A 13,036-nucleotide genomic window follows, 5' to 3' on the forward strand; every position below is an offset into this window, starting at 1 on the left:
TTTAATTTTTTTCTTAATATCTGAGGAAGACCACTGTGTACAGTCAGAACTAGTACTTTTTGAGAATAAATTGTATTGATTAGGTGTACAAACTATTTATTTTTGTAAAAAAAAAAGTAAGTCATATCCATCAATATGGGCCCATCTATAAAATATATTGCTTATAGCTGATGTAAGCAGACCCATCATTGGAATGGACTTTCTTCCACATTTTAATCTGCTGATTGACAGCCAACAGTTAGTCGATTGTAATATTTCACTGATTGTTAATTGCATATAACTTACCAAAACAGTGTTAATAGGTCAGAACTTCAGAACAGGGAAACCCATATCTGTCCATAGTATAATAAATAGGAAAATTTAAAAAAAACACAACTTTGGTGTAAAATAAATTTGGTTCTTGGGTTACTTGATAAATTAAGATGATCTGAAACAGCTTCCATCAAAAGTAGAAACCATCAAGAACTTTCCTGGGCTACTATCAGCGACTTCATTATGGCATTTCTTTGGCATGCATAATTTTTACCACAGGTTCATTCTAAACTGTTCACCACAGGTTAATTCCAAATCGTTCAAAAATACAGCAGCCATTAACCACCATGTTAACAGGATACAAGAAAAACAGCACCACAGAACTTGAGTAGACTGCAGAAAGAAGAAACTCATTCGCACTACTGGCTCAACAGCAACACCAAGCTCCCCTATCTCTGATGCATTGAACACTGCTACTGGGGCAGTACTCCAGCAAGAAGTAAATGGGGTGAAACAATCCTTACATTTTTAAAAAGAATTGAAAAAGACACACTCATGACCGAGTTTGAGAATTTGTACATTTTCTTGGACTAGAAATACAACATAAATAAAAACCTAAATGATCCAATAGAATAAAAGCCCTCTATATGATCAAATAATAATTTTGTTTAATAAGTTAAATCTTCAAGATAAAAATTTTTTCGAAGTTTTTAAAACAATATCAATAAGCACTCCCACTAAGCCGACTGTGAATGCGGTGAGGGGGAGCAGACCATGGACCATGTCATCCTGTGGTGTCCTCTTCATGCCTACTCCAGAATCCCCAGCGACCTGTATCATCTTGCAGAAAGTGCTGTAGAGTGGCTGAAACACTTGGACCTGGACTTATAAATTTGTAGTTATAATCACCATACGATTAAATATATAAATAAACTAAGCCGATAAACATATCACGCCCCTCCTCCTCTCCGAATGCACACGACTCCTCCCCATGCGCTGACCGCAAGCCCATAGACCCGCCTTCTCAGGTCCACTCCCCTCCACCAAGACGACACACTTGCAATACGAGGAGCAGAATGTTAGTGACTGGCAGTATTTCAAAAACCTCTCACACAACAAGACAACAGTCTAACAATATTAAAGGTAAGTGTTAACACCACAGACTCAAAGTTTACGCGTAAATCCTCCTTTCTTTTTCTTTCATTTTTTCAACCTAATTAATTATGGATTTCTCCTTCCTTTCAGAGCTTGTATATATTGGACAGATTAACATTAATAACTTATACCACAGTTTGACAGGCCCTTTCAACTAGTAAACTAACATCTGAACACACTAACAACAGAAGCACACCATCGACATAGAATATTGTTCAACAGAAGAAGATAATCAATGACACTTCAGCGGTCCTCATTAAGTTGTTAATTAACTATTCATCATAGGTTCTCAAATAGAATTACAACATGAAATCAATGTCTTTCTGTGCTAGGCACACTATCAACACAGAATATTGCTCAACGGAAGAAGATGGTCTAATGACATTTCAACAGCCTCATTAAGTTGTTCTCTAATAAATTGTTCAACATAGGTGCTCAAGCAGAACTACAACATAAATATAACATCTTTCTGGGCTAGTTACAAACTTAAAAAAATTAAAACTTATTCGCTATCTTTTGAATAAGACTATATCAAGTACACATGCCAAGGTCCAATATTACGAAAAATGGCACAGTGTTGGAATGCATTTCCTTATTACTTTTTATATAATCATTTGAATGGAAGATGGTCTAATGACATTTCAACAGCCTCATTAAGTTGTCCTCTAATAAATTGTTCACTATAGGTGCTCAAGTAGAACTTCGACATAAATATAACATCTTTCTGGACTAGTTACAAACTAAAAAATTAGAACTTATTTGCTGCTTTTGAATAAAACTATATCAGGTACACATGCCAAGGTCAAATATTATAAAAAATGGCACAGTGTTGGAATGCATTTCCTTATTATAATCATTTGTATTGTTCTATACTCACTTTTCATCGTTCTGTAACAATTTTTAAAACTTTCATTCATATTCAACATTGACCATGGCTCAAGGCTATCAATATTGTTAATTTTCACTTGTACCTAATCAAGTTACTCATATAATGATGGCTTTTTAAAGTGAAGTTTTTTAATATATTCAATTTTGTAGTAGATTATAGATCAATTTTAACCAGGTACCTGATATGGTTTGAGGTAATGATACAGCTGATAATGCCCCATAGGAAGGGGCAAAACATGTACCAGTTCTTATTTTAATAAGGATTTAACTCTAACATATTGAGTTGTTGAATAGGTGGAAGAGAAATAAATTTCTTACATTTATCATAAGATTACTTTCAATACGGATTCACAATGATTTTCATTACTTGCAATGTTCCCAAAATGCCATAATCTGAAATTGAGATTGATATGATTATTGAACTATGAAGTAACATCACATACTTCACTGTTCCTCGTGAACAGTCGAGATTTTCTTCTGAAGATGCAGAGCAAAGTTCTCTGCGAAACATAAAGAATTTCACCTTATTTTTTTGATATGGCATAAGCCCAAAAGCCTATATCATGTGTACCATTATGCTATAGTTAATGTGGAAATATAAAGGAGATCGAGACAGACAAAATGGCCGACGGCGACTTCAAGCAGAATAAATGAACGCAAAATGTCACCGAAACTCAGATTGACTTCATTATAGAAGGCATAGAATCACGAGGGCCATGTATAAAAACCTTGGGACAGAATCTGGATTGTTTAAAAAAATGATAACTGAACTCTAAATCATTCTTTACCAAGAAAAAAAAAAAGGATAGCACGCAAAAACTGAGAAGAGGAAAATATCATATCAAATCGTCACTGAAGATCAAGAGAATTGTTTGAAAGGAAGATTGAAGAAGAATTTTATGCCAAACAGCATATGAACAGAAAGAAATACGGAGAGAAAATCCTATATTTCAAAAAGAAATAATAATAGACTGATATATCAGGAAGAAACGAGAGGGCTATTCGTTCATCTAGGCAATCCACTACAAGGAGAGAAAGAACTGGATTAACTACTTAAGATTCATATTAGCCGAGATAAATTATAATTAATAAGCAGAAGCTATATACACATCACAAGAAGCTCAAGAAATAATTATATAAGAAGCTAAACGAACAGTATAATTATGTATTCTGTTATTCGAAAGTTGCTTTATGATTTCATGAACGAGTGTGACACCATGGAGTCTTTCTAAGATGTGGGAGTGGATTGCCCAGGATTACATAATGAGGCGCAAAATGACAATTCACTGTGACCAGAGATGACGTGCAGAGAACCAGTCACTGGCCGCAAGGATCGCATGTAGCAGCTGAGGAAAACAAGCCAACTCGGAGGGGTGACAGATGCGAGTTGTTTTCAAAATTCTTTGTATTATTTGATAGAGAATGTTTTTTAAGCTCAAATGCCAGTCATATTTAACCCAAGTGCCAAACATGACCAACAGAAATTAATTTATGTCACGTAAAATGACAAATGATATTTGTGCTAGTCGATATGTATATTGGTGTAGGAAGTGACATAGTTTTAAGTAAACTCTAACCTCAGCCATGGTTGTGTTAATACCATAAGAGAGTGTATTACATATAGGCCCTAGATATAAGATCCCAATTTATACGGAAGGGCTATGCTGTCATAATTCAGAAAGTATTGAGAAGGATACATGCTATATGAGATTTAGATGGATTCTAGGAGGCAATAATATTGACAGACATGCCTACGGCTATATAATGCAAAGAAGAGATATATTCTAAATGAATTATGGGCAAATGCAGAAGCAATATCGTCGAGGGAAGGTTAGTGTTATGATAAATGAGAAGTTATGAAGAAGATTTATGATGAGAAGAATAGTGACTACTATGAAATAGATCTGAATTTAATATTTATGGAAATGTAAAGATACAGATGTGTATGCGTCGAGAACTAGGAAGAAAGAAGAAGGTATTGTGAAATTAAATGGCACATGAGAAGAGGATCGTAATGTATGGCAAGATTTATGTCCAGAAGAGTGTACATGAGTAAGATCACAGCGGATTCCCGTATTAAATAGAAACACGCAGTAATGAACTATAGTCAGATCATAGCCTACATATTTGTAATAGGTGTTGATGTAAGAATTTTCAGTAGGAATAATCAACATATTTAGAGTTTCTCCTTTCCAAATAAAGTTAAGACTGAGGTCATGATGCAATTCAGTAAATATCACAACTGAATACTTATAGAGGTTAGCTTATAATTTACCAAGGAAGAGAGCATATTACATATTGGCACATATTTGGATTCTAATGCTAATTTATGGTTAATGGAAGATAGGCCTGGCGTGTTGTAGTTTGCTAATGTGACATATGAAATTTAAAACATAAAGGATAGGTATGTATGTGTATATGTATATAGCATTTGGCAATGATAAATTTATAACAGCAGATAGTGGCTGTCTACGAGAAACATTGAGCATTCCGAAACTCAACAAGTCAATGAAAGTCATAATAAGATTCCAGATAATAAAATACCAAATAATAAAGTCTCCAGATGATAAAATTGCAGTTCCAGTTAGTGAAATTTCATATAATAAAGATGGTAAATAATGAGATTCAGATATAAACATCAGAATGATGTAGATCAATTTAGGTTCAGATTGGTCAATCTAAATAGATTATACTTTAGGTAGGGCATTATACTAGTGATGTTAAACTCCAATTTTCTGATAGAGGTGTAGACCAAAGATTTGAATGAGGAAAGTCGGTTTTGAATCTTGAATAGTGTCAAGTTTAGAGGATGACAGACCAGTTTAATTCAAAAGAACCAATTTCAATTATGATTATGAAGGAGATGAAATATAAATACGAATGATTACTGTACAGATGAACATTTTCAGTGGATGTTTGTGTTATCAAAGAAAATGACTTGTACAGGACCACATTATTCCCTTCCCACATTTTCTTTTTCCTTTTCTTCAAATTATTATTATTATTATTATTATTATTATTATTATTATTATTTTGCTAGTTGCTTTACATCGCACTGACATGGATAGGTCTTATGGCGATGATGGGACAGGAAAGGCCTAGGAATGGGAAGGAAGCGGCTATGGCCTTAATTAAGGTACAGCCCCAGCATTTGCCTGGTATGAAAATGGGAAACCACGGAAAACCATCTTCAGGGCTGCCAACAGTGGGGTTCAAACCCACTATCTCCCGGATGCCAGCTCACAGCTGCGCGCTCCTAACCGCACGGCCAACTCGCCCGGTATTGTTATATTTAATAAATAAGTAGAAATAATAATTAGTTGGGTCTATTATTTATAAGGATTATGATAGAATAAGATAGATAGAATTAAGGTTTCATATTTATGGTCTGACTCATTGCCAAGGTATGTCGGATGGAGACGTACATCGGCAGGATTGTGATTGATGATATCTCAAAACGACAGGAAGATGATCTTTCTCGGATCTCATGTTAAATTAAATGAAACTATGACATTTGCCTGAGAAGCTGACCGGAAACCCTTTACGTTGGCCTGGACGCAGGCGGGTAGACACGTCTTAAGTACGGGCCGTGAAAGCATCAATAGTAACATTATCAGTACTGCTACAACAAAATGTTAAAGATAACAATTTCATTATGTAATTCATGATTACAGCACACTAAATTGAACTGGTGGATAAGAGGAAGAAGAAAATTACTTCATCAAAGTGTGATGAATACTCATTTAATGTTTTAAATATATGTGTTTGCCAAATTATTAAAAATGGTAAGGGATACAATGATAATTTCAGAAACAATGTAAGTCCAAGTACTTCAATTATGAGCTGTAGTTGTTTCTAGAGACATGATTATGTATGGAACATTATATACCAGAAAAAGTTCATCTTTTACAATATATACCAAACAATTTTTAGTTTTTACATTTTCTTCACTGGGGATAGTTTTCTTTGTCCCCTGATTTTTTTTTTTTTTTTACAAGTTGCTTTACGTCGCACCGACGCAGATAGGTCTTATGGTGAGGATGGGATAGGAAAGAGCTAGGAGTGGGCAGGAAGCAGCCATGTCCTTAATTAAGCTACAACCCCAGCATTTGTCTGATGTGAAAACTGGAAACCACGAAAAACCATCTTCAGGGCTGCCGACAGTGGGGGTTCAAACTCACTATCTCCCGAATGCAAGCTCACAGTGACCGTAACCGCAGGGCCAACATGCTCAGTACAAAAATTTGTCATTGTGGACTTGCATAGTTTCTCAAATTAGCGATTCAAGTGGTAATTAGAATTAGAAAATATGGCAGTATGGTACTTACTTGTCCTTCCTGAACGGCGGTGTTACATGAGTATCAACCCAAAATGGCCATAAAGTATAATCTGAAACCAAGATTGATATGATTATTGAACTATGAAATAACATCACATACTTCACTAGAGTACATATTCTTGATTGCGTTAAGGAACTCATTAAACAAACACTTCTAACCCAATAACTTACAAAAGGATACAACATCCCTATTTTGGTATTATCTAGATTGTGATAACAAGAAATAGCCACTTTCCCCAAGACGTAACTGATTATATGGAGCAAATTATAATATTCAGGATTCCACTACAAAGCATACCGTAGTTTTTAAGTGATTTTATAGTATGAACTGATATTCAATGGAGAATAGTTGTAAGTTAAAGTGAAGTTCTTGAGAACAATGTTAGAAATTTTTCCTGTCAGCATTATATTACAACGGTTGTCAAAATGAAACTGAGACTTTAATATGAACATGTTATTTGCATATGCATTGGTGGATGGCTTCATATGTCAGGAAGAAATCTGGTATCATCAAAAAGTGTTCGTGTGCTGTTTATATATGCAGAAACAAAGGGACTAGGTACAGTGTTGTCATGAATTCATTCAGAACTGCCCAGCATAGATTATTTTGCTTATAATGACAGATGGCATTAGTAGAGCCGGTTTTTACGTAGTATGCGTCACACTGTACAGTATTCAGATGGTGTTGGGATTTCATCATGGACATGTAAAGCCTTATAGGTCAGCCTGGTGAGAGTGAGAGAATCAAGGAAAGCTGGTTCACAAGCAATGGTGAGTCTGAAAAGCCAATGAAGAATGGTTCCACCCCCAACTACAGACGTTCACTTGGGGTATCCATCATCAAGTGGACCACTGGGACACTCTTTGAACCAACAAGGACTATATTTAAGCAGATATGTCGCCCATACATCACCCTTTAATTCCTCTATTCCAAACAATAAACCATTACCAATGAAAGTCTTGGTTTCGTTTGGGCAACCTTCTTATACCATTTCATCATCATCATTATTCTATTCCAGTTCCCTGATTTAGCCAACATTTCTCATTCATCACTTTGTGTGTATTAATATAATTTTCCTTTATATTGTTACAGTAGCATGTTTTACTATCAACTACAATTATTAAAGCTAGTGAGTGCAGTTATTTACAAGTGCACTCGGAGTTCAAGCTTTCTCTTCACACAATTTGAACTCGATAATTTGGTTAACCTAACAGCACTCCATTATGTCAAATGTTTTCTCTTCAACAGGGCATCTAACAGTGTGGTGTCGTCTTCAGAGCAGTTCACTCCACAACATGCAAAATTACTGCCCACTGAGTTCACTTACATTTAGAGCAGACTCAACTCTTAACTCAATTCTTGTTGCAATGAACTTGACTTAGTACGACACTGCCTGACTGACTGACTCTTGCTCTTCAGCTTAGTTGCATTGTTAGCTGCTTTTAGAATCTTCGAAGCAGTCCAGCCAACTCACCATCATGTTCATCAACGATCAGCCGGGGCATTTGTTTGTTTGTTTGTTTGTTTGTTTGTTTGCAGCTGACCACTGCCGACATTGCCACAGTTCTACTTCCTTTTCTTGCTAGTTGCTTTACGCCGCACCGACTCAGATAGGTCTTATGGCGATGATGGGACAGGATAGGGCTAGGAGTGGGAAGGAATCGGCCGTGGCCTTAATTAAGGTACAGCCCCAGCATTTGCCTGGTGTGAAAATGGGAAACCACGGAAAACCATTTTCAGGGCTGCTGGTAGTGGGGTTCGAACCTACTATCTCCCGAATACTGGATACTGGTCGCAATTAAGCGACTGCGGCTATCGAGCTCGGTTCTACTTCCTCTTAGGCTATGCATTCTTGGCATCAATGTCATTAGAACTTCTCATCCTGAGTAGCTGCACAATAAGGCACAAGCTAGTCTAGGTAAACAACCGTACATTTTCTCACAGGGAGGCCACTGGATCCTGTAGACGATGTCGTTAATCGTGTGCCACTTTCCCATGGCAACTTTCCCTTTGTCCGTACGGGTCCATATAGCCACACTTAAATCACCTCCGTGGAATCCTACCAAGTTTGTCATCCATAATGGACCTTAATCTTGTCACCAAGTACCTTCGGGCGTTGTTGGGTATACTCATGGATGTCAATGAACCAGACTACCAGTTCCCAGCTGTTCCAGGGCTGCCCCAAACATTAAGTCAGATGGCAGATGTAGCTCTCTTCTGAAGACCATATTTACAGTTGGCATGTCTGTCATCTTGTGAGTAGATGCACAACAGGCCATAAGAAAGAAGGGATACTCCCATCACGGTCCCTCTGGTGTACCGACGCCACCTTCCTCTTGAACCACCGCTACCGTGTTCTTTCTTCACGTTCTGTATATGTGTACTGGATTAGCATTGTTTGCGATCAACTGGTTATTGTAGCATCATGGCTGCTTTTGATTCAAGAAGTGGAGTGCTACTCTGACGTGACCAAATACATGACAGGTTGCGCCCGCGTCACGTCTTGTCATGAAAGTTTTCTTTCTGTCTACCTTGACTTTCCTGATTCTCCTTGTTTCGACTCATTTTTTTGTTTGTGATTAAAAATGGAGGCGAATGCTATAAATATGGCCTTTCTTACTTATAGTTTGTACGATTGAAATATAGTTTATATCGTTTTAAAGGTCATTTTCCTAGCTTTCGGGGATTTCGGAGATTTGAAATGACTTATATCTCCAGATGTCTCAAGGTAACTTTTATCATGATAGTTTCCTTTGGAATGTATTTTTTGTGTTAACTTGCTGACGAGATGCTTTGCTGTAGATATCTGCTGGGGTTTCATGATTTTCTCTGTTATTCACAACCTTATGGCTCGAGCCTGATATCTTTTTGTTTTGTTTCTGCTAGTATTTTTAATTTTCTTTGTATAATTATGAGAATTATTGCTGGTATACGTTCTATTGTACTCTATGTGAGGTGGAGTGAATGCTGTGTGTGGTTTGAAGCTGTTATTTAATTTATGCTGTGTGATGGTTTGCTGCTCATGCCTTAAGGTCTTGTTTTAATGTTTCGTGTCTGTTGCATGCACCTAGTGTCCATATGTGGATCAATTGTACAGTATGAGGATGCCTTTAGGAGAGTGAGCTATTGGTTGTGAGGTGTGATGTGTACGTAATAAGGCCTCCTACAAGTTGTGATCTGTTTCACTGTTCTGAGCAAGCAATATGAGCTTGTACCTAACCTGTATTATAAATGATCGATGGGCTGTGGTGTGTCACCAAGTTACTATTCCTCGTATGATTTTAAATATTTAGGTATCTGCATGTGTGGACGCATAAATTGTAGTCAAAAGGGGTGTATATCATTTGATTTGATTTCAATCTTTAATTAACTCTAGCATTTATTTTAATCTTGGCAATTGTTGCCGTTTGTATGTTTTGTTTCTTAAGAATAACCCACTTTTACATTTATTTCTTTTTGTATCCAAGGTAAATATGGCAATGCATTTATTTATTTATTTATTTATTTATTTATTTATTTATTTATTTATTCGAATATCACCTTCCATGTTTTGTCCCTTCAGCGCATGTCTGGTCTTATCTTGACCTTTCTGCCCTTATCTTTCATCACGTATGTTTTCCATTATCTACCGCTTGAGGCTTTTTTGGGGATTGTTACGGGGGTAAAAAAATTTTTGGTCTGGTTTGGTGTGAAGCTGATGAGAATATGAAATAATAACTTTAAGAGATCGGGTTGAGGCCAGTGAACTGACTGGGAGTAAAATGAATGAATGAATGAATGAATGAATTGTCTGGAATATTGAACTGATTAATTTGAACCTACATATTTATTTTGGTTCTGGGATTGGAGATGCTTGATACAAGAAGGGCTTGTTCACTTTCCTTACTGTTGTGTTTTAAATTCTTTTATGCCAGGCCACAAAGTCATTTGAATTTCCCTTTTTATTTGAATAAATCTGCCCTTATTTTAAGACGTTGTTCATGTTATTGGTAGAATATCCTCTTAATGCTTGTTCTTTTGCCTTATGAGGCTCAAATCCAGCTCCAGGCAGTTTTACATGCCTGTTTCGACTGGTTTCATTTAGAAAAATAAATATAATAAAATTGTTTTGTTTCTGCTGCGCACTAATCTTCTGCTTGATAAAACGAGAGTGTTGTGAGTGATGGTATTAGTTTCCGTGTTGATTTAGTTACTCCTACTTTCCATAGGGTGGGGGACATACTGCAGATGGTAAGCAGAGCATGGTTGAGACCGAAATATCTCTCCGGAAAATAGAATTTGGGTGAGGTAGAGCTGGGTTTGGTAGTTCCTAATATAGATGTGAAATTGTGAACGTATACTGTAAGGAATTTCTATTATTGTCTTCCACTCTTCGCTGGTAATGGTACTCCATTTTACATTCAATGGTGTGAATTTACTTATGCCATAATTACTCTTGTGTTTAGTCTTCAGATAACTTTAAATTGTTAGAGGTTCATATCATGGAAAAACAAACTGAACATTTTTTTGCTAGGGGCTTTACGTCGCACCGACACAGATAGGTCTTACGGCGACGATGGGATAGGAAAGGCCTAGGAGTTGGAAGGAAGCGGCCGTGGCCTTAATTAAGGTACAGCCCCAGCATTTGCCTGGTGTGAAAATGGGAAACCACGGAAAAACCATACAAACTGAACAAAACATGAGCGAAAACAGTGATATTATTAGTGGTAGCCCTTCGGCTAAAGATACGATAAAAGAGATTGATGTAAGAGATGAAAACACATCCCCACCCACACCAGCACACTAACAGCTCTCGCTATCAGAGGGACCGGTTATATTAGATAAGGACAGTAACCCGTTAAATGACGGTTTGAATGTAAATAGGCATGTCTCTTGCCCTGTTTGTAACAATGTAGTCTCTGTTGGTCCTGTACTAAATATCATTCGCAAATAGAACCTAAAGTTTTCAGGAGAAGAAAAAGGATCCTGTGTTTTAGAATGTTTAGAAAGAGTCGGAGACATTGCTGAGTGCAGTTCCGTACCCCTTGATCACTTTGTCCCAGTCATTCCTGTAAGGTTGGATGGTTTGGCACTAAAATGATTTCACCTGAGCAAGAGTAAGCTTCAGTCGTGGTCAGATTTTCTCAGAGAAATCAAATTAAGATTTGGACTTTCCAATATGGATTTCTACCTAAAACAGGAAATTTTCAGGAACCCAAGGCCTAGAAGAATCCATAGATGACTACGCCATGGGCATTTTGACACTTTTTAACCGGTTAAGCATTGGTGCCCCTAAATCTGAGATTTTGACACCTTCTATAGGAATCTGGCTCCTAAATACAGTACAAGTTATACGTTACGAGGTCTGAAGTAATGTCCGTCGAGGATATCATTGCTCTAAGTCGTGAGTTGGAATGGAACCTTTCTCAAAACAATATATATCAGCTTCCTCCTCTCCCTTCCTTTGTTCTTTTCCGTATGCAGCTTGCCATGTGCCTATAAAAAAAATGATTTATTTTCCACACCCCTACGTAGCGTCTAGGTTCTGTGCATACAGATCGTCGTTCCAACTCACCCCGCCAACCCAGTTATACCAGTAATGCCCTCCAAGTTCAGAGTGTACCCCATGAAGGAAAACAAAGAATCATAAAGTGCTGAAATTCTGGTAAGGCAGGCCATGTCTCTAAAAACTGTTGGTTGAGAACTTCTGTATTTTGTTATGGGTGTGGTCTGAGTGGCGTGAATTGTGACACAAGTGTGATAAACTGATATAACTTGTAAACAATATTCTCTCAACCATGGGAGCTTGAATTATTATTATTATTATTATTATTATTATTATTATTATTATTATTATTATTATTATTACTTGAAATGTATGGCTAAGCAGTGTTTCCATCCATTTAGTATTAGGATTAGTATTATTTACATCATATGTACAGACGATATCATTGGATTATTTGTGAGGTTATATCATGAAACATGTACTGTGTATAGACATTTATATGAGTTCAGTTAATGTAAGAACCTGTATATAATTTATTATTACTTGTATATATGATGTGTAATCCACTACAGTATTGTGAAACACACTGTAACATCCAGAATGACGTATCTTTGACACTAGATGATGGTAGAATATTCTGTACATTATATCTATGCTTTAAGCACTCTAGAATTTATGAGAATGTATTTTGTAACATATCTTTCTAGAAGCCTGGCCAAGCACATATATAAGGAGGTGGTCTTGATGGTAGAGAGGAGTTACTGTTTAGTTGGAGTTATGGTTTAACAGGAGTTGTACTTGTGACCTCGTGTGGTGTTTGGGCAGAATTGCTGAGGCAGTCAGCAGTCAACTGTTTCAAGGTTGTAATCTCCATGTGCTCCGTGATAGGCAATTGACAGAATGGTGGTTTATTGAT

General features: G+C 36.7%; 1 protein-coding gene across 2 annotated transcripts in view; it reads right to left on the minus strand.

The window, feature by feature from the left end:
- The window catches only part of LOC136873953 (magnesium-dependent phosphatase 1), a 207,717-nt gene that overhangs the window by 167,593 nt on the left and 27,088 nt on the right, over positions 1 to 13,036 (minus strand). For both annotated transcript variants that reach the window (XM_067147349.2, XM_067147347.2), the window contains exon 2: positions 6,624 to 6,684. In XM_067147349.2, the coding sequence (XP_067003450.1) occupies positions 6,624 to 6,684 (61 nt within the window). The remainder of the gene's footprint in view (positions 1 to 6,623; positions 6,685 to 13,036) is intronic.

This window comes from Anabrus simplex, chromosome 5 (genome assembly GCF_040414725.1).
Source record: "Anabrus simplex isolate iqAnaSimp1 chromosome 5, ASM4041472v1, whole genome shotgun sequence".
Lineage (NCBI taxonomy): Eukaryota > Metazoa > Arthropoda > Insecta > Orthoptera > Tettigoniidae > Anabrus > Anabrus simplex.